The sequence below is a fragment of the Neopelma chrysocephalum genome, unplaced genomic scaffold (assembly GCF_003984885.1).
Source record: "Neopelma chrysocephalum unplaced genomic scaffold, ASM398488v2 Primary Assembly neopelma1_94, whole genome shotgun sequence".
NCBI lineage: Eukaryota > Metazoa > Chordata > Aves > Passeriformes > Pipridae > Neopelma > Neopelma chrysocephalum.
The window spans coordinates 2,516,985-2,539,964 of NW_020897756.1; the positions used below are offsets into that span (position 1 = coordinate 2,516,985).

General features: G+C 48.8%; 1 protein-coding gene across 2 annotated transcripts in view; it reads right to left on the minus strand.

Annotated features, from left to right (window-relative positions):
* PPP1R16B (protein phosphatase 1 regulatory subunit 16B) overlaps positions 1–21,380 on the minus strand; it is a 54,345-nt gene extending 32,965 nt beyond the window's left edge. The window contains exons 1-2 of one of the 2 annotated variants that reach the window (XM_027693913.1): positions 21,266–21,380; positions 4,415–4,817 (exon numbers count right to left, since the gene is read on the minus strand). In XM_027693913.1, coding sequence (XP_027549714.1) covers positions 4,415–4,661 — 247 coding nt within the window. In that variant the 5' untranslated portion in view covers positions 4,662–4,817; positions 21,266–21,380. Of the gene's footprint in view, positions 1–1,059; positions 1,512–4,414; positions 4,818–21,265 lie in introns of those variants that run through there. The other variant, XM_027693914.1, reaches the window with a different exon arrangement.
* Between the last annotated feature and the right edge of the window lie 1,600 nt (positions 21,381–22,980).

Sequence of the window (22,980 nt, forward strand, 5' to 3'; positions counted from 1 at the left end):
CTCTGCCAATGGGAACTTTTTTGCTGGATGCCAAGTCCAAGGTCATCAAACCTGAGTTTTCCCTCACTTTCTGGCTCACCAGCCCTAAAGGCCTGCATGGTTAAACTCCTGCAGAAGTGTTGTTTCATGCAACACTCTGGCTCCAGTAAAGTTTCGCTTGCAGGATGAAGTGCCAGGAGGAGGGAGCTGAAGGACTCTGCAGGGATGCTTCCCAGAGAAATGGCCAGGGGCAGCAGGTGCCTGTGGGAGGCAGCTCTCATCCAAGAGCAGGAGAAACCAGGGTACCTCCAGCACTGCTGGAAGGTCAATTGGTCCTTGGGGGTCTTTATTTTTCCACTGGTTCACTGAAGGGAACACAGCTCACCACCCAGCTAATGCCAACACCTCCAGCTTCTGTCAGTCAAGCGGAAGCTCCCCCTGCAAACAGCCCAGGTGTGAGAAGGGACTTCCAGACAGCAAATGCCACATGTCTGTACAAGCAGCCACTTTACCCACCTTTGGGATCTGTTTTTCCAATTTACAGAACACCAGCTCCTCTCCCCAGTCTCTGGGGTTGCTTTTAGAGGAGCTCAGTGATGTAGAAAGACCTGGACACGACAGCACTGCAGCAGCCAGGGCTGTTTTCAGGGATGAGGTGCTGCCCTGGGAATGGCAGGACCCGCCTCCTCCCCACAATTTCAGATCATGATCTTGCAGGACAGCCTCGAAGGGCTACAGCCTTCAGCAACTTCTTGTCTTTCTTCTCACAATTCCTTTGCAAACAGTACAGTAGCTCATAAAGCGCTGCTTTATTGCGTTATAAAGCAACTCCTTCACAGCCATTGGAACAGCCCAGAGGCTGCATCCAGCACTGTGCTCCCTGTAAGCTCTGTAAGGCTGAGTGTTCTCCCCTGTGTACCATCCTCCTGCAGCCAGCTCAGACTGAGCTCAGAGCTGGGCGAGGACTTGAACATGTTTCCACTTTAAAAGGTTATGGTGTGTGATGTCCCTCCCCCCAGCATTCCCATGGGGGAGACTGGAGCAGGTCCAGTCTGGCAACTGGGAGCACTCTGCTCTCACCTTGGAGTTCTCCCATGAACTGTCTGTAGCTATTTCAGTTTTCCACACTGAAGGTCCAGGGCAGCACTCTGCAGCCCAGGGGAAGTGCTGCCCTCCATCTGGGGTCACTGCTCAACACCTCCTTCTCCCCAGCGTCACTGTCCACTCACATCTGCCACCAGCATGTTTGCAGCGGGCTCCCTACCCCGGTTCTGCCCGCAGAGATTCAAAGGAGCTTTTAATAGCAACTTGTTTGTAAAATCTGGGATTTTTGACAGATCTGTTGCAGAAGATGTGAGGAACAAGCTGACAGAAGCCATCGCCCCTTCATAGCTCCTGCCCACGCTGATGCTCTCCAAGAGCCCCTGACTTCTGTCCTGCTTCACCACCATGCTGAGATCATGGAACCATGGAATGATTTAGGTTGGAAAAGCCCTCTAGGATCAGAGTCCAACCATCCCCCAGCACTGCCAAGCCTACCACTTAATCGAGTGCCAAACCTACACATCTTTTAAATCCCTTCAGGGATGGTGACTCCACCACTGCCCTGGGCAGCCTATTCCAATGTTTAACAACCCTTTTGGGGAAGATATTTTTCTCAGTAACCTAAACATCCTCTGGAGCAGCTTGAGACCATTTCCTCTTGCCCTATCACTTGTTACCTGGGAGATACAGCAATTCTGCAACATGCCTGGTCACTTGTGGCTGAACCTGCATTTCTTACGTGCTAAAGAAGTCCTCTTCTCTAAGCCTGTCACATCTGCAGAGTCAGAGAGGTCACAGGATGAGTGGGAAGCCAGAGTGGCTGAGCCCAGTGGTTGTGCCATCAATGGCAGAAGGAAACAGGGATAAGGGAAGGTGCTGCAGATACATGTGGGTGCACAGGAGCTCTTTCAATTACATCTGGGCAAGAGGCAGGCAAAGAACAGTGAAATCAGCACGTTCAGCTCCTCAGGGACACGGGGCTGCTCCCTGAAGAGAAAGGCAGGGGTTTGCACCCACTGACTCCATCCTAGAGGGCTCAACTCACCACCTCCATCAGGAGGAGATCACATCACAGCTCCAAGACATCTTTGGGACAAAGAGCCAACTCACTACCCAACTCCACTTTCTTTTCCCTGATTTCATCGCACAGCACCTACTACCATCCCCTCTCCCACTTCAGGAGTGAGAATGATGAAAAATAAACACAGAGGCATGGAAAAGCCACGAAGAAGTGGTGCACTTGCCCAGAGGCAGCTTGGAGGTGACACGTGTCAGCTGCACTCCCAGCTCCAACCTTCCTCACACTGACTTCTCAACTTCTTAATCATTTATATTTCACCTCCCCCTTGACTTCCCACGTGGAAACAAAAGATGATTCATATATCAAAGTAATCACCTGGGATCTCCAAAAGCCCACGCGTTCCCTCACTTTGACCTAGGGCACTTGATAAGGAATTTTCCCATTTGACTCTGTCCCCTCTTTCCCTTTATACTGGTCCCACAGCACAGAGAGGGCAGAGCAGGCACAGAACCTGCCCACACACTATTTTTAGGACTTATATTAATTGAGCACATAACAAATTTGGTGTAAAAAAGTAAAGCATCTGAAAAATTTAGCTACCCAAGGGAAGCACCTGTGCCCCAGGAATACTGCCCCTGCCATCTTCAGCAGGTGGGGAGGTTGATTTTCCATCAGCAGGAAAGTCTCTTTATTGTGTTTGGTGTAACCAGCATCACACCAGAAACAGCACCTGCTGGTTCAAGCCTGCTACTTGGACTTGCCTAGGGAAAGAGGTCAACAATTATGGCACCAAAGAGACCTGCAGTGATGGATTTTCCCTCGCAGGAGAGAAAGAGTAAAGCTGGGAGTTGAAAGCTCAACTCCTCCACCCCCAACAGCAAAGTATCCATGTCCACATGTGGTACAAACCCTTCATCCACAGAACCCCTGGCACCAGAACATTAATGTCACTGCCTGAACACATACCAGCCCTGCCTGCTCACTGCCATCATAGAGCACAACCATCCTTCACCAGGGCCTCCACCATTTGTGCACCCCTCACAAAATGAGAAAGTATTTGTAGGGCAGCCAGGGAAGGAGCTTTCCTCCTTCCAAATTGCAAATAGAGAAAGTGCCAAAAGCAAAACTATGAGGTTAGGCCTCTTGCAGACCCACCACACCTTCCAGCCCAAGTCCTGAGCAGAGGCACCAGCACGAAGACGATGAAATGCTCGTTATCCACCCCAAAGCCATGACCTGTCACTGGCAGGTGAATGGCTGGGTACAAAAACCAAAGCCATTCCCTGCCAAGTACCTGCCAGCATAGGCAGAGGTGACTTGGCAAATGCTGTAACAGGGCACCCAGGCAGGCACCACTGCCCGTGCTCCATTTCCAAACACGTGCAAAACGCACAAATGAGAAGTTACAGAGCACAAAAGGCCTGCTTGGAAACAGGGACGTGACTTTGGGGAGATTCTTCATAGGACAAGATGAGGTCCTTGTCCTCCACCCACATACCAGGTAAGGGTACACTGCTTCTTGCAGAAGATGCTGAAAACCAGAGCAGCATTCACTAGCAGAGATGCTCAACTGGCTGAGCATCTCCCGGCCTTGGGGTCAGGAAGATCACACCAATTTCACTGCCTTGCAGAGCAGCAGCCTCAAAGGTTGCTCCAGCTCTCCTCCAAGACATATTTTTACTCCTCTGTAAAAAAGTACTCTCTGGTTCCCCGGAGCTCACAAGTTTTTCCCCATGCTGTGTTGAGGCAAATGGTTATTGACTTTTAGACATATTTTTTCCTCCTCCCTTGAGATTTTGTAGCAAAAGCAAAGCACTTTGATCCACTTTGAAATGGTGTAATTAAACCGATTTCTGAACAATATGCAGTTCTGTTCTATAGGAAGCACTAAGCAAAGCCATGCTTTACAGTATTTTGGAAAAAAATTCATACATCCATGTAGCTCTCAATCCATGCCCTCAAGCAGGGAAGCTGAGGAGATTTACACTGACATGTAAATCCCTGCGACAGACTTCTATAAAACCACTGAGAGGCACACCCACAAGGCAAAGGAGGGTTTCACACCTCCTGTAAGTAGGAAGTATGAAAAGGAAAGAGATGAAAACTGCCTTCCTTTCCCTAAGTCTCAGTCATAACTCCTGCCCTATCCTGGCATTTGTGCACCCACTCATGATGCCCATCGAGGTAACGCTGGTGTGTCACACGGTGCTTTGAGGACCCCACAGCTATATCAGAGATGGTAACACTTTAGAGAACACACCATGTGTCAAGGGCAGTCCAGGGCATGGATGACAGCACAGATGCCTCTGCACACAACAGAGGGCCTCACACAGAGCCAGACAAAGAAGCTGCCAGATACAAGTGCCGTACCTTCCTCCACATCGTTCCTCAGAGAGGCCTCCAGCAGAGAAACACTGGCTTCAAAAGACACTGTCTTTCGGTTCAGAGCATTTCTCTTCTTTTCATGCTTCCTCTTCTTGTGCTGCATCTCCTTCTCATACTGTGCCCACTTCTTCAGCTGCTGAGCCCTCCGTTTCTGGGCTGCCCGCAGCCTCTCCAGAGTGGGCACCTTGTCCAGCAGCTGCAGCTCGGTCAGGAGGTCCACGTGGGCATCCATTGCTTCTGCCAAGAGAGGGGTGGGGAAGGATGTCCCAGTGGGAAACAGTGTCCCACCACAGGTCCTCTGGATCACAGCCACCTGCTGCTATACCAGCATCTTGAGGCCAAGCTGGGGAGGGCCCATTGCAGCGTCCAATAAGAATATGGTGGAAACCTGCAATGAGGAGGAAAAAATGAGGGATCAAGTCTCCTCATTCCATGCAGGCAAGCAACTAACATCAGACTGTTGGAAAACACAACAGGCAACACCTTCCACCCCAAAAAAGGCAGCTCAGTTAATTGTGTTTTAATTGCTTGGTTGTTCTCACTAACCTTTGTGATTTCCCCCTTTTTAATTCCTCCCTTCCCTCACTCCAAACATCCAAGTAAAACCCTCTTGATAAAGCAGCAGTGCTAGTGTGCATGGTGTTCATGCCTATAGTTCACACCAGCCCTCTCTTACAAGCAGAATAGTCTTAACGAGCAAAGATCTTGCACATATTTGATATAATTCATCAGACAACTCAGGAGAAACTTGAGTACCGAGACACACCTCCTTCCCTCCAGCTGATCCCTTCCAGCACAGCCATCACCCCTCGTTGCAGGTGTCCCCACCATGCAACCAGGACTTCTTCATCCATCAGCCCCTTCCCAGCCCAGCCCTATCCAAGGACAGAGAGACAGGACATGGCTCCCAGGGAGGTATTGCTAACACTTAAACTGCCTCAGCTCTTAAAAACACGGGGGTTGTGTTCATTTCTCTCTTCCTTTGTGTTTTCTCTTCACCACATGCTAAATCACTCTGGTTTTGCTGTTCAGGCTCCACAAGCACAGAGATGAGAGCAGTTAATTCACAGCTCCAGACTCTTGGTGTGACCACGACACAGACCTCTGAGCAGTGCTACCCACAAAGCCATCACCCAGGGACCCATGGGCAGCTGCCCAGTCACCTGCTGCACGGGAGGAGGAAACACATCCCAGATTTATGGAGCGGTCCAACAGGGAAAAGTGCATTTGAAATAAATCCAACATCACAGGCAAACTGAACGAGTCCTTTCCAACACATCGGTGCAAAGCACAATGAACACAAGGTGAGCATGCCAAATCCAGGTAAGAAGCAAATAACCACATACAAGAGAGCTCTTGTTGTTCAGCCAGCTTGGAGGGGGAAAAGAAAAAACAAAAAGAAAGTGTTGATGGGAAGGGGAGACTCTGGAGAACTTAAGTATTCCCAAGCACCCGAGAAAGCCCCAAGGGGACAGCGGAACCCATTCCCTGCTCAACTCTCCTGCTGCAAAAGAGGGGAAGCAACATCTCATAAGCAATGGATGCAAAGAATCTATGGGGAAAATAGCAGAAGAGAGGTAGCTAGACCCAGGTGAGAGACGTGGTGAGGATATCAAACCTTACCCCATCCAGCCCAGCCAGGAAAAGCCTCGGCTTATCCCTGTCCGAGGGCAAAGCAGCCCATGGTGGAGGCACTGTTGTGAGGGGCTGCAGGGAAGTGTCCAAGCCACACAGCACATCCACCACATGCCACTGAGCTTCACCAGGCTGAGACAGCCACACCTACTAAACACTGCTACAGACCTTCCACAGGGCTTTGACCTTACCTATAAATATCTGGGCAGACTGACAGCCACACAGGCCATTTCCTCCGCCAGATAATTGGTTTGAGAACTGAAAACAAACCAACCCAGCCAGAGCACACAGGCAGGTCCTGGACAGTTTCTTTAGCCAGTAAATGGCCAAGGGCAGCTTCAGCAACACCTGCAAACCTTATTTTGAGGGTTTAAGGATAGACCTGAATAAAAAGCCCTGTTTAATCCCATAAGAACTAGTTCCACAGGGACAAACCCAAATCCTCGCAAGTTTTTTTATGAGATACTACCTAGAAATTCAAACACTTGCCTGAGATGGAAAATATCAACCCATTACTTCAGTCTGTCTCTGGAAAGCAAGGGAAGGGTGCCACAGCTCCTCCACAGCACGAGAGCCACGCACAGCTCCCCCTCACCCCTGCCTACAGGGACTCACCAGGGTCCCCAGAAACCCTGAAGAAAATGCATAAATGAACATTCCAAGAAGCTTTTATTTTAGGGCAGTCACATTTCCCAAGCACAGGCACTTTGCTGGAACGCTCTTCAGCACCTCTGGTGAACTCGGCTCCTGCCCCTCGAAGGCATTCCAGGGGAGGTATCTTTCTTGGCGATCTCCACTGCAGTAACACAGGCTGCAGATCTAAGTCCCGTTTACAATACCTCGAAGGAGGGGAGATAAGGGCAGGAAATGCCTCTCGAAATACCGAGGCACTCCCACCCCGCTCCTTTTCCAGGCCACTTCTGCCATTGTTTGCTAAAAGATGAACAAATATTTTCCAAAACACACCTGGAGTAGAAACAATTCTGCAGGATTATTAAGGCAAAGAAACCTTATTTCAGCATTTCCCAAAATAAGCTGGAAGATTTCTTGGTGGTTTTAGGAGTGCATCTGGGAAACAGCAACAGGACATGGATTTACAAGGAGAGGACATGTGTGGCTCTGTTCGCCCATGTTTCAGATTTCCTGCACACAGCTCATCCTCCAGCAGCACCTCTGCTCTCACAACAGATAAAAAGGGAGATTCAACTGGTCTGCAAAGGGGAGAGAAATGCAGAGGGGAATTCCACGAATATGGAGACATCTCTGGAAGTACCAAACACCAGCATCTCCTCTATCCAACCAGCAAATGAACCTCTAAAGGAGCAGAAAGGTCTCCCTGAGAGCTCTTCCTGAAGGAAACACAGCTCAACTTCTCCTAGACTTAGGTATAATTCCCTACAACCCCCCATGGATCCCAGAGCTTCAGAAAGACTTTGGATCCATCACTCTGGCTGCCTGTTTTCCAGTGACCTGGTTTCTCCCCTGTACCATAAAACTGGCACATTGACTTCTTGCACAAACCAGTCAGGCCAACTATAGCACTATAGGTTCAGTCCCCAGCAACTGTTTACCTGCAAAGCGACACAGAAGTGGCTGTGTGGGTGTCCGAGGTTTGCAAGGTATCTCACTTTGGTTTCTGTTTTATTTAAAGAAGAAGAGGAGGCAAAAAGAAAGTGCCGTTCTTTGTGTTTGATGGCACCAAGTTTCCATGAGCTCAGCAGATCTGCTGCCACCACACAGAGCACACCCTCCCAGGCACACACAGCCCCCAGCCCCACAGGGACAACGGGGGCTATTTCAGGGGCCAAAAGGAAGGCAGGGTGCTCATGCCATCCCCTTCCTTCGGGTGCTGCAGCAGGGAAAACTGTGTCAAAGATTGGTCCCTGTGAAGGGCTTGCACGTGTTGGTGAACACCAACGTGGGATTTCTTGTCAATTTGCATTTCCTGTACCTTTTGTTTCCCCTTAGGACAAGACTCACCTCACTAAGCCCAAAAGGACTTTCCGGGCACTGGTTACTCACTCTCAATACAAGATCAGACTGTGATTCCAGGAAGTGAGAGTTTCCTGAGTGAGTGAGTGCACCCTGTGCCACCAACCCTGCCCGAGGGGTCCCAATGCACACACTCTTTGCTCTTTCCCATTTCACCTTTAGAGGTTGGCACTTGCATCCTGCAAAGGAGAAAACTGAGGGTACCTATCTTCCTGCTCCAGCACACATTCAGAGCTGTTCCCTTGACCTTCCTACAAAGCATCCGAGTTGCAGACACTTTGACATAACCTTGCTGAGGTTGGGGCTGGATTTATTAAAGCAGCCACGCTGCAGAGGGAGGCTGGAGAACCTCCCCCTCTCCCCACCAGATGGTGAAGCTGGAGCTGAGACCTGCAAATCCTCCACCATATCTCCCCAAGGCACTAGTCAAAGCACAGTGTGACACTGACACAGAACACAAACACTTACAAGAGTCCTTCACTTAAGTATCATCAACTGATTTCAGTTTTATGCCACTTAAAAAGAATCAAACACAAACCATGGAAGAGCAACCCTTGAATGGAACACCTTGAAACAAAATAGTGCAGCAACTAGAGAATTCTTTAAGCTATGTATCTTTCAAGCAAAGGGAAAATTCAAGACCCTGGTATGTGTGGAGCCACTTCTGAAGTCAAGGAGATCATTCCCATTCACTGGATTGCTTGTGGGGAGGCACCTGCAGGATTGGGCCCGATTAGGTGAGGTGTCTGCAGCATAAAGCCAAGTCAGTGGCATGAAGAGTGTCAGAAATAGCCCTCTCCTCCCCACATCAAGCTAATCTCTCTGCTGGAATTGGAAATCCAGCACGAAAGCCTATAGCAGGGATCTGAGTGCATAAGCAGTTGGCAGAGGAGGTGGCTGCCTGATTTATTTATGTCACTAAGAGTCAACTGCACCATGGCAAAGTGAAGAGTTGCCAAATTCACTCCTCCTGCTTCTTGTAAGGGCCAAGGCCAATCTGTGTGTTTCTGCCCCACAAAACGCAAAATGAGCACCCTGTTGCAGCCCTTCTGCTGAACCCATCCTCCAGCAGCAGGCACCAGTGAGGAACCCACAGGCTTCTCCTTCAGGACTGTCCCTGCTGGGTGATACAGAGAGGCTGAAGATGCACATTCTGTGTTGCTGTTTCTGCTGTTGGCCAGGACCTCCCCAAAGACTGGAGGAAGCAGCAGAGCAGCCCTTCATCACTTGCTTGAGGGGAAGAGCTCACTGGAGCCCAACAGCTGTAAAACACCATCCAGAGACAGCTAGAAAGCCACTGAGAGAAGGAGGTTGTACCATCTCCCTTGTGTGTATCTTTGTGCATGGACTGTGACACAGGTGGGCACTGACCACCATCTCCCCCAGGACATCAGAGCTCATGGTAAGGCTGAAGTCAGAAATCTGCCACTGGTGACACACCTGCCCCAAACACAGCCCAAGGCAGCACATCAAACAACTGCTGGACAAACACCTCAGCCAGTGCCTTCACAATAATCTGCAACAAACCCTTCTCCAGAAGTCAAGAGCATCCACTGATGAACACATGAACACAGAACAAGGTCACTTGCCTGACTTCAGGCAGCAAAGTCACTGCAAGAGCTACACCACCACCTCAGGATTATTATTTCTAGTCCTGAGCTCCAGCCACAATGTGCTGGTGAAAGCTGTTTGTCCCTCACTGGCTGTTGCTTCTGGTGGTAAATTCTTGCCTGCACCGTGTGATTCTCTCTGCTGTGAGCTCCACAACACCCACAGGTTAACCACACCGAGGAGTGAAAATTATCAAAATTGGTGCTGCATGATTTAATTTCACTGGTATCTTAGAAGCAAACAGCTCCTTTCCTCACTCGAGGCTTCTGCAGCATTTTAAGCAGCAGATGCTCAGCATTACCAAATGAATGGTTCCTCCTGAAGGAATGATGGGGAAAGTTGCAGGAAGTACCACTTAAAAAAAAAAAAAGAAAGAAAAAGAAAAAAATATTTCAGCCAAGACCCCTTAGGGAGCAAAACTCCTACTCTGCCCTGGAGTGCTGGTGGGGAAAAGCAGATACAGAAGTCTTCTGGGTGAGAGATCTCATCAGAAATTGGGAGTTTCAGGAGAGATTCTTGGCTTTCCCACAGGTTTCTTGTATGCAAAGTAAGTAACTTAATCTGTGCCCCAATTACCTTCCTAAAGTGAAGATACTGTTTTACCATCTGCAGCAAAAGAAGTTTCATTGCTGCCTGATGGAAAAGGGCAGTGTGGTGCTGAAGGCACAGCATTGTAAATTATTTTTCTAGCTTAATGTAAAGATCAAAATTTAATGCTAAACTCTTCTCTAGAGAATTTAAAACATTTTGGTTCAGCCACTTTATCTCTAGTTCCAGATAATCTCTCTGTCTTCAATAAGCTCCTTCCCAGCAGAGGGAATGAAATACAAGCAAGAATTAAAAAGTGAAGCAGCAAGTCAAAAAATTTCTTTGGTAATAGAAAATTGAAAGTGTCTTTTTCTTTCCTCCTCCCAACTGTTCCACTCCTGACAATACTGGCAGTTGTTTGAGGAAAGCCCCTCAGTATTTTCACTATATATTTCCTGTAAACACTCAACACAGCACAATATACATTCTTTTTCCTATCAATATTTCAACGTGAGCTTCCTTAAAAAAAAAAAAAAAAAAAAGGAAAGGAAAGACCTTCTGTGTCAAGCAGCCCTCCCCCACATCAGCATGCTTGGAAACGCTGCCCTTTCCAGTGCCACCTCAGTGAGGAGCAACAGCAACCTGGTGATGGCCCCCACTTGGACAAACGCTTCTGTCAGTGGCTGAAGAGCTCAGTCTTCAGATTCAGCAGACACAGCCATGAAGGGCTTGGTTTGTAGGACACATTTCTGAGCACAGCTTACACACTTGGTTCAAGAGCCACCCAGAGCATTAAACCAACTCAGCGCTCACTTCCCTCCACGGGGCTCCTGTGCAAAGCTGCTCCTGGAGCCCCATTCCCAGTGCAAGGCAGCAGGGCCAGGAGTTGTTTTAGAAAACCATCCTCAAGAAGCTCCATAGAGCAAATGCACCTTTCTGTGTCTGCTCCACACAGTGCTCTCAAAGCTGCCACTTTTCTTCATTAAACTGCCCTTGCCTGGGTAAATATTCAAATCCAGAACTTTCATGTGGATAGCTTTTATGTTCACTACAAGTTTGTGGGTTCTTCTTCCCTCTCTATTTTTATTCGCTAGCATCCTCCTCACCAGTCAGGCTCCAGAGGCCAGGCAGCCTCTCCACTCTCACTGGCTGTCCCTCCATATCCATGGGCAGAGTGGGCTCTTCCAGCCCCCAGTTTGGGATGTAGCTCCAGACCAGGCATTGGATGCACCTTTAAGGGTGCCTTGGATCTGCAAAAACTGCTCAGCCCCCTTGTACTTTCCAAAACTGAAACCTTGGGTTTCCCTCCTGCTTTTAAGTCGATCAGTGAATCAGTAAAAACACCATAAAAACAGATATCCTGGGCTCTAGGCCCTCAATTTCCACAAAGAGAAGGGAGAGGGACATTTCTGTCAGTCTGAATTTGAAAATCTAACTATGATTTTGGGTTGAGTTAAAAACCAGAAACTAAATTCAGGTCTCAATTTCAAACTACAGCAGAGCAAGCCATCCCTTTTTAACCTAGTGCAACAGAGAAACCTATTCAACAGCCTGTAAATCTGCAGAGAGCACACACTAATTGTACTGACACCTTTTTTCCCTTAGCTGAGGACTGTGTGCATGTAACCAAGAGCAGAGCTCTCCCTCTGCTCCCCAGTGACTGTGCCCTGGACAGCGCAGGCACTGGCTCCGGGCAGCACAGAGGACTCCAGAGAAGAGGATGTTTGAAGACAAGGAAATTTTATTCCTTCAAGAATTCATCACATATCACTCCCCTCTCCCCTTTCCTCTCCTTAGCAGAAAAGTGTCTGCCAACAAAACTTATCTCCAGCATCAGAATCCCTGCCCTCAGGCAAAGAAAGAAAGATCAGAATGGGATTTCTGTGCAAACATAAAGCGAATCCCAACTTCCCTTGCATCAGAGCAGCCCCATCCTCTGAGCCAGGCAGTTAAATATTGAAGGAAAGGCATGCAGCATCTCCGATTATGTGGAACAAAAATTAATTGAGGGCATAAGTCTCCGATTCGGCTCTCCATTTATCTTTTCCACAGCACATTATATGGGAGCGTGGGTTGCAATGCAGTCACCTGCAGGGAAAGCAGCCCAACCTATCTGTGACAGTGATATTACCTATTTTTGTTTGTTTTTCTGGTTAAAGCTTCCATTTTTTATCAACCCTGCCACAGACAGATATGTGGAAGCTTCTGAAACTGCATCCCCTTTCCTGACGTTTTCAGCTACACATTGAGAGAGCTGTAATTTGGAAAACAACAATTTTTCCCCAAAACAAGCTTTAAAATAAAACACGGGGGGAAAAAAACCAAAATAACCAAGCTAATTTCCAACAGAATCTCAAAAACACCACTGCAAGAGCCCACACCCTTCCCTTAAGATATAAATTAAAGCCCTATTTGCGCCTGCACACCACTCTCCTTAACAGAAATCCTTCTATTGTTTAAAGCCATTTACACATATTTTGGCCCACGGAAAAAAAACTAATCCTGGGAACTGCCCTATTCTGGCACAGCAACAAGCTAGATAAGTGCCTGGATTTTCCGTCTGCAGCTCCCAGGCACCTCAAGCTGTGCCAAACGTGGGACGTTTCAGCGGTAGGGCTCCTGCAGGCTCTCACACATTAACAGGGATGTGCCCGGGAATACCCACACCAGAGGTGACAGTGGGACCGGCCATCCGACCTGCCCCCATACAGCTTTGCACCCCCAAGGCTGTGCCTCCCTGCAGCAGTCTGGGGGACACAGCATCCCCACAGGGACTCACCATCCAAGGGGACTGCGTTCCTCTATTTTTAACTATTTTCTGGTTTCTTTGTCACCAGAAGAAAGTCCTGCCTTGCTTTTCTCTTTCCAAGGCAAAGGTGTGATTCTGTAAGTTTTATGGCACTACACTTGACAATGCCAGTGACTGGCAGAATTTAAAAAAGTGTTTGCTACACACCTGACAGGAGGAATATTGATTTTGTGGGAGATTTACGAGAGGGTTCTCTTCCCAACCACCTGATTTATACACTTCAAGTAGCAGTTGTATTTAATTATTGCTAACAAAATGCTTTCAACTCTAAAGCTTATGGACACTATTGAGCATATCTATAACCATTCCAATCATCCTGAAAAGATCTTAATCAAACAACACAGAAGGATGCCCTCTGACCCATCCTGTATCCATCACGGAGCCCATACATCTACTCAGGGTGGTGTTACCCTCCTGCCTCTGCTTTGCAGGGTGCCTGCAGGTTCTGCTGGGAGAGTAAAGAGGTGAGACTTTGGGAAAAATTAATTATCCATGCTACAGCGTGGGATATTTTGTTCCATGCAGCCCAAACATCTGGATTTGTTCTCTGAGGCACAGCCCTTGCACCTTGGTGACCTCCACAATGGCTCGGTTATTGCACTGCTGAACCACACGCATGTCACCAAATATGTCATCCTTCAGTTCCCCCAGACTGTGCAGCTCAAGGTCAGCCACCAGCATGCAAGAAGAGGGCCCTGAGGCTGCTGATCTGATACTTAAAGACCTCCAGCACAGAGGATCAGCCTTCCCTGCAGTCTCCTGTAGCTGCCATAGGGTACCAGGACCAGCCCATTCACAGCGGCAGCCAAAATCAGCATCACCCTCAGGTCCTGTTACCACAGGGCAATCCAGGCTGTTTCCCTTTGAGGCCTGAAGGAATATCATAAGTGCACCTAGAACCAAGACACTTCAAGAGGACAAAGGCTCCTTAAAATGCAGGTCAGCAGAAAGCCTGCACGGGAAGCAGGCTGAGGAAAAGCAGCTCCGCCAACAGCCCCAGCACCGCCTCTCACTTCCACCTCTGCCCGAGCTCTGCTCCACAGTAACTTGCCTTATCTCAGATGCAAACCCTCAGACTGAAACCAAATGTTTTGCTAGCAGAATGCTAACACAATGTTAGCACAGCTTTCTGCGGTGCCAACATCACCAGTTTCGGTCTGAAATCAGACACTGGAGCAGCTTGCTGCTGCCTTGCTTGCGAGGCAGATTTTATGTTTCTAAAGAACCTTATTTTTAGGCGCAGTTATCAACCCCCACGTCATCATACATGCCCTACTTTCTGTGTTTCCTGCATCTCCTCTTGGCCACAGAGGTGGTGTGTTGGCATGACTTGCTGCTCTGACAATACAGTTGCTCTGACATTCAGTTTCATCAAATATTTACCACTTCTTAGTTTGAAAACAAGATTTTGGATACTTTAGGTTAACTTAGCTATGAACATGGTACCAGAATTGCTGCTTGTGCTCTCCTCCCCATTGGTCCAGTTCTTACTTGGCTTCTATCATTTCTGGGATTACAAGCACCAGAGCTCTGCTGCCACAGGCCAAGGAGAACCTCATCCACTCATGGACACAAGGTTTAGCCATCCTTCCCTGCTGTCTCAATGTGCAGCCAGCCAGAACCTGTCCAGGGGAGAGACTTTTCCCAAAGATATCAAGATTTAAGGGCCAGAAGTCAGCTGGTTGCCGTTAAGGGAGACTTTCTGGAGGGCTTTTTAGGCAGAAGTACCCACCCTGCTATTCAGTACAGACCTCAGCTGAACATTGGTTCTGAGAAGCAGTTTTATTTCGATGTTCTGGGAGTGAAAGTCAAATTCAGGTAGCAGAGGCATCTTAAAGCCCAAAATCTGACCTGATCCTGCAGATGGTAGGGATGACCCTTCTGCATCCTGCTGACAGACCTACAGCACAGCTCCCACCAGCTCCTTTGGGGGGGCAAACAAGCCAACAAGCAAAGCCCACCCATTACAAAACCCCTCTCAACTTCACATACCAGATGAACACTTGCTCAAGACCTTACTATTAAAAAGCCAAGACCTGCACAAATCCCCAAATCTCAGTTTAGCACTGTCAAATAGAGAAAACAATGGTGGGTAACAGTAGACACCTCACAGCCAGCCTGGAGCTCACGCCTTCCTTGGTCTTGCTCCTCAGATGGATATTTGACCTTTGAGCTGCTGAGCAAGTCATCAAGCAGAATCTGTGCCTGTGAAATGCTGCCAGCATCCTACATTGCCACATGGAGCCACCTTAGAGCAATGCCTCACACTTGGGGTTTTCCCATATGGATCATTAGAGATGCCATGACTATACCATAACATCACACAGAGCAGTTGGGACAAAATTAAACCAACTGGCCCTGAGGAGTACAGTTGTGCATCTCCCCTTCCTCTCTCTTCTCTTCCAGAAATACCCAACCTGCAACTCCTGCCCCTGCCAGCTCAAGGGCAGAGCATTTAGATGTAGCAGACCCTCACCTACAAAGCAGAGGCAAGGACTAACTCTCAAGAAAGGTCTCCTGCAACACAGGGTGAGAGAAAAGGTGGAGAGAATTGCTGCCAGCTTGTTTGTGTGCACTTAGGGTGGCATTTCCAACCCTGTAATTGTTGCATAATGAATTTAGCAACGGAGTTCAAGAGCTATGATTCATTCAGGCCAAGAAAGCATGAGTCAGCCCCCAAAGAATCATGAGATGTTAAAATTATATACATTTAACTTGAGCTTGACAAATCTGAAGGAGCAGCGTAATAGCAACGTCTCAGCACAACTCAAACCACCATGCAAATATCCCCACTCCTCCTCCCAGCAGGCACAAGACAAGAGCAGCACCAGAGCAGAGCCTGGGTCGGACACTGCATATAATTTACACCTGCCACCCACGCCCAGCTCAGGTTATCAGCCCCAGCTCTGAAAAAGGCACCTAATGCTGCCTTTTACCTGCTGCTCACACTGACTCACTGAGAAAGGTGATAAAGTCTCATCCAGCCTAAGAAAAGACCTCTGTGCAATCCTGCTGAGGACTGAGCACTCAGGATGCTCATTTCACTGAGTGTGACCAGCACAGGACCCACACAGGGACATGAGAGGAGAGCAGAGGTGGCTGTGGAAGCTGGCAGTCAGGGTGTTACAGCAAACCACAGGGCTGGGGGTGGGAAAGAAGCACAGATCTCTGCAGGGGATTGAGCATGAAACAGGGTAGATTCATTACAGAAAAGGATGCCTGAGTTAAGGAGCGTGCACAGCTCACTAGGAAGTGATGCACAGAAGACCTCAGGAAAAATAAGATGTTTTCCTTGCTCTTTTGGGTGATCCTGCTTAAGTCACGCCCCATATTCTGCATTTACAGAGATGGGTCATGCCCCATTTTCTGCACTGTGCATATAGAAAGTAAAGTTATTTTGAAGTGAGATAGGGTGCAAAATCAAAGCAGAACAACTATTCTGGGTTAACTCCCCAGGTGGCTTCTTATTCTAGAGTGACAGTACCTTTTTCTAGTTTAACTCACTTTAAAAATAGATTAGGCCAATGGTTCTCATCTGCAAGGCCATGGTAGCTGGTCTGCTGCTTTTAGAGTGTTCTTAATTGGAGCCTGGATATGGGGACATGGGGGGCTCCAGAATGCAGATGTGACACTCTAAATTTGGAAATATCATATTAACTTAAACCAGGAAAAAAACAACTGCCCACAGGAGCATCTGCACAGACACCACAGCTTTACCTACAGCAGGTGCATGGGGACATCCCTGGGCAGGGGACAGCCCATGCAACCTGCCCAGCCCACCTTAAACCAAATGGCAGTAGATGAGACCCACAACCTGCCCTTTGCACACACCCAAAGGCCTCCTTATAAAGCCATTTTTGTTTGAGGTTCATTTGAATTTACCATTTATCAAGCTTCCATTTAGCCCCATTAATCACAGCCTATCAAGGTCTTTCAAATGCAAACAGAAAAGCACACAAGCACACAGCAACTGCACTTCCCTGTTTAGCCTTTTCCTGCTGGAACTATGGAAGGCTACAAAGCAGGAATATGCCAACCCACCTGCCTCCTGCTTTTCAACCACTTCCCATGGGATGAAATCAGCTGACTATTCCAGAAAAAAAAACAGACTGATCTCTTTCCCTGGCAGCTACCATATTCAGGGAGAGCAAACAATGTGTTGTGCAGGAAAAAGAGTATCCCTGTGAAAGTCAAGGGGAGAGGCAGATGGGTGGTTCTGGCAGCTCCCCTACCTGCATCAGCACACGGATGCTGTCTCTGGAAGCACGGACAGCCAAACCACCTTTGTCAAAAGCTTTGTATTTCCTACCTGAACTTCTAGAGCCAGAGATCTCAGAGCTCACCTAATCCTCCTCAAACGATACACCATTTGTTTGCTTTGTTTGGGTATTAAGGCTTAGCCTTCCTCAAGCTACTCTTTTTTTCCTTGGTGCCTCCGTGGCTGTTAACCTCAGTACTGACCACTTTTGAGAGCTCTGAAAGGAAAGGCTCCATTAGGAAGAGCCACATCACTCCGAAGGTGACGTTCCCCAGCCAGCGAGAGCCAAGGGTGCTGCCGAGTCCTGACTCAGTCCAGCATCAGCAGCTTTCACTGATGAGCCCTTTCCCACTTTGCCATGAGACCCGGGGTGTTGAATTCATTCCTCACACCTCCCAAAGTCTTTCCTCTGCCCATCCTCTGTGCTCTTTGCTCAAGCCAAGTGCAGCTCTGCTTCCCAAAGTGAGAACACTCCTGATTTCAGGGGGGAAGGTGCAGGTGATTCCTATCCACAATTACCTGTCTCTTATGCTGCTGCTGGTGCCAAGGCACATTGTGCTCCACACTGAGCCTGCCACTGAGCAGGACCAGGCGTAGGAGTGGGCTTTGGCTTACTCGGAGCTGGACTCGGGTTGTTCCTGTGCACCATGGGTCCCCTGCACCTCCACCCCAGCCAGCAAAGCACCCGGACTCTGCTGTCCCTTCCGTGTCACCTTCAAAAAAAACTTTAAAAATATAGTATCTCTCTCTATGTATAAATAAAAACCGTGTTGGAAAGTAAAAAGTGACAGTCTACAAATGTACATGCACTAAACAAGGCTTTTGCAAGCAGCAGGGCTGGTGTCAGCCAGCAGCAGCACAGCAGAGCTGTGCTGTCGAGGTGAATGAGCACAGGAGCACTCGGAAAGGAGACGAGGAGAGACAAGCAGGTTAATAGAAGACGACAGATTTCTAGTAAGATTGCGATAAGCCTCTTTAAACTTCCCTAAAGGATGAGCCAGCTGGCAAGACCATCCTAGGAGGTGGTGTAAGTCGACTAACAGCCTTGCAGAAAGCCAACAGCTGACCCCTTTCACACGTCCCAGCTCACTCCTGCAGCTCCTTAAGCAAGGAAAGCTGAACACACCATACCTGGATGCTTCCACCCTGGCACTCACCTGCAATTCCAGCCCTCCTCGCAGAGAAACCACCAGCCCTGAACTGTTTAGAACAAGCAGCAAGGTCAGGCTGACCGTGAGCGTGGGCAGAGCACGTGGCCCCATCCGGACACATAGTGGGACTAATCCTGACCTGTGTTCCCAGTGTTAGGGAAGTGGCACATCACTCCTAAAAAGGGCTTTGCCAAAAAAGGAATGGGGATGACAAGGTGATAAGCAGGCAGCCTTCATCACGCTTTCACTTCCTTCCTAAATTCAGCTCTGTTGGGATCCCCCACTGAGCCAAGTCCTCCAAAACCACTACACCCCAGTGAGAGGTTTCACCCTCTCAGAAGCAAGAGGAGAGGGCTATCCACAGGGGAAGGCAAGCTTGACATGTTAAGATTTTTATCCTTTAGAGGATGATACCTTCAAAACCTGCTGGAGGTGGTGTAGACACCACGCCCAGGCATGGCCAACAGAAAGAGCTCACTGTGTCCCCTTCTCCAGTGCCACAACAAAACCCCATAACTATTTGAAACTGGAGGTTTCATCTGGAGCAGCATCTTCTTCAGGATGAAGAACAGCAGTAGCCAGTTTGTTTGGTATCAGGCAAGTTTTTCTTCTTAGGCCAATTAGCTGCTGATATAAGTTGCCCACTAAGGTCACTGGATCGTCATTTAGCTGTTTCAAAGCAGACAAGATGAACTGCAGGCCAATTTCCCCCCTCCAGCTCAATGAGTGATTCAAAATGCAGTTAATGATAGTGGCTCATAAGTATCCGGCAGAGGATTTGAGAGAGCAATTTATTACCCAAAAAGAGACTGATCTCTTTCAAGCTAAGGCAGCTCAGCTGGTGAAGATGTAGGGCCAGATTCTGCCATGTTACTTTGCAGTCTTTAAATACCCAAGAGCTGCTAAACTCGAGTCAAAGTAAAAAGGAGAAGCAGATCCAATGTTAAGGAAGCTCACAGTTCAAAGCCACTTTGTCACCAGTGGGCAAAAGACCTTTTAAAAGATGGGGAAAAGAAAGGAGTAACAACCAACAGAAATTTCAGCACAAATCCTGCATTTCTGTGGGTTTATACAAGATAAAAATGAAACATCCCCTCATCCACAAAAACTTCATTATTTGTCAACCTCAGCTCCATAACCAGTAAACACTGGTTGATGTTTTTCTTTCTGCTGGATGAAATGTGCCTCGAGGCAACAGGCATTTTATAAATTATTAAACCAAGGGAAAATAAGGTTCCAACAAAGTGACTGCAGAAGTGATGCAGAAGCACCAAGGAGCTGGTACAATTGGTACCAGAACACTCACACAGGGTCATTTTTCCTGCAACAACGGACAACAAAAAGACATTGTTAGAAATGCACAGCCTGGACACGTGGTCTTGATGGCAAAAAGAAGACATGATATCTCAGCATTTCATCACATCCACCACAGATATCTGAAGTTCAACACTTTAAACTTTATTTTTCTTATGAAATAGTCACTTATGCTTTCCAGTCAGAAGGAAAATAAGCTTTTTTTTTTTTTCCCAACCTCATGAGAGATCCCAGGACATGAAGAAAAACCCATAAAAATAATGCAGTAAGAGTATTTTCAATATCATCCACAGTTTTTGATCCAACCCGTAGCGTAGAGATTAAACAAGGAAGGCAAAAACATAAATAAAAAAGTATTCTTCACAGTCGGGATTTAATACATCACATCTTTCACAACAAACTCAATCTCACACCAGACTAAGCTCAGTTCCAGCCAGAAAAATCCCTTCTGCTTTCTGCCATAACAGCACTTGTCCCTTGCATCTGTGAAAAAGCACTTAATGGTGAGGGCAGGGCTCTGGACTCAGGGCCAAGGAAGGCTGGGGCAAGGCGAGATGTAGGGCAGCCCAGGCAGCCGCTGCCCCCGAGGTTCCCTGAGCGATTGTTAGGGAACAGAAGGGCTCAGAGATGGATTTGGGGGTTTTTATCCCAGGTTTGTGAACTCTCTCCTTTCCTAGATGATTTGTGAAAAGTCACTTTTCCTGCTACTACTCTTTTGCAGATTGAAGCATCGTCCTCATCCTCAAGCAGTTATCACAATGCAGAAAAGATCTTTTCATAATAAGTGAGCAAAGAGATAATAAACGTGAACTTGTTGGCTCGTCAGAGTCAACCAAAAGCATCTCTACCACCAGTGACACCTCAGGCCCTGGAGCTGGAGAAGGCACTGAAGTTCAGGCTGAAGTTCCCCCGGTCTGCCAGTATCTAAAGGAGACTCTGCAAGAAACCCCTTCATCTCACACAGAAACCAGCACTTGCAATCCTGATGCCATTTCAGGAATTACAGCTTCTATTTTGCTACCTCGAGTAAATTTCTTCCACGCCCCAATCGTGCCAAAAGGGAGAAGAATTCTAAGCAAAAGCCATTCACGACCAGACCAAGGCATCCGCATCTACAGCGCTTTGTGTCTCGCACGATGACCCACGGTACAGATGACACTTAAACACCAGCGACAAAAGCTCCACGGACTAAAAACTGCCTTGAAAGGGGGAACCGCGTCCTCATCAGTGGATGCGCCCACCATAAGGTCACCGGCCGTGCCGGGATGAGCCGCCGCCGGGCTGCCGGGGAGGGCAGCCTTACCCCAGCGGCTCCTGCCAGCCCGGTCTGGGGCTGTGCGGGGCTGGAGTTACCGAAACTCCGCGTTGTGACCGCGGCGGGACCCGCGCCCCCGGCACCGCTCCCGCGGGCAGCACCGCGGCAGCCACGGCGCCAACCCGCAGCATCCCGGCGGGCCGAGCACAGTCCAGCCAGCGCAGCCCAGCCCAGCCCAACCCAGCCAGCCCGAACCCCGCTCCCCGCCCGGCCCCGCACTCACCGCGGCAGCTCCGCAGCGGGCCCGGCCCGCGCTCCGCAGGCAGCGGCCGGTCAGGAGGGAGGCACAGGGAAGGCAGCAGGAGGCAGGAGGAGACAGCGGCCGCACAACCCCGATCGCCGCCCGCCTCCGGCCCCGGCCCCTCCTCGGGGCGGAGCTGCGGCCGCTGCCGGGGCCGGGGGCGGGCGGGGACCGGCGCCCGCCCCCCGCCCGCCCGGCAGGTGAAGGCGCGGAGCATCCCCGGGGATGCTGCGGGAGCGGCCGCTGCAGGCTCTGGGGAATGAGGGCTCGCCCGCGTGGGACGGGCGGGGCTGTTTGTGCCGCCAGGGAGGTAATTAAGATAAATAAATAAATAGATTCGTATTTTTAAAAAATTCTTTGAGTTTTGGTGAAAGGTCGCACCCCTGCCTGCGGCTGCCCAGCTGCCTGTAGATAACATTTCCTCCGACTTCTGCCTGAGCACAAGATGCACGTCCTGCTGTCCCTGCTAAAACTGGAAGGTGGATATCTGCCTTAGAAACTGTTTTGCCCGTTTTTTTGGCATAAATAGCCAAACCTGCCAGCAGGTTCCTATTTGCCACAGAGCAATTTGATGTTAGGGTGAGGTCACAGAGAATTTTTTAGGGAAAACTGAAAACCACCCCCAATGCAATGCAACATCACATCAGGGCACTAACCACAGTGACTGATCCCAAAAACAAATGCCGTTCCTGAAGTGTGCCTTAGGCCCATTTTATAGACAGATAAAAGGAGGCAGATAAGAGCCTTTGTCAGGAGTCAAACCAGTCACCAGAGTTGGGAGAGAAGCCAAGAAGCCTCCAGGGCCATGGAGTGGCACTGAGAAGCCCATACTCACCCACTGGGAGCAGAGCAGAGAGGATTCCTCATGCTGCTGTCAGATATTGTGTCTGGGATTGCTTGTTTTTTCCTCGGGTGAAATAGGTTTCAGAAGGCTTGGACAATTAATCACCATCCATACTTTTTCTCCTTGGGAAAGGGCCTCCACCCAGACTGAACAGATCAACAGGAAACAGCTCTGACATCAAGCTGTGGGGTTTCACTAAAACCCTTCTAGCTCAACAAAGGCCTTTTGGTTAGAAATGGCAGTCACTCCTTTGAACAGGACAATGTGTAGGTAAGTGTTCACAGGTAACAAACCTGGATCTTTGCAATTGTACATGAGCGTGAAAAAGCATCCACAGGATGAAGGTCTGATTTAGGTGGGAACTTACTCTGACACCTGACTAGGAGCTCTGTCCAGAATTCACATATTACTGCTGCAACATGGCAGAATCACATTATAGGAGTCACCAACTGACAAATGGAGACATGTCTTCACTGTAAAACTTGTCTTTGCATATACAAAAACCTGGAAAACAAAGCTGATGGGAAGAAAGTTCTTCCATGTCCTCCTCCTTACTGGATCCACAGAGATAGAAATGCAGGATGGATGGCATGGGAAAATCTTTAGCCAAGGTAAAGATAATTACAGATCTGGGACTGGACTTAGATCACCAGCCAGAGACCTTGGCAGCCCTGGGCTGTGCAGGGTAGAGGCAGCTTTCCAAAGCCTGGGTCTGGCAGTGGGTCTTAGCCCAGGGCACTGGAGAGCTGACCAACTTTGGATCAGTCTCTGAAGTCCCTAATTCAGTTGTCTGTTTACTGAAAGTGTGTTGTAAGCACAGCTGCTTTCTGAGGCACGTATGGTAATGAAGGGG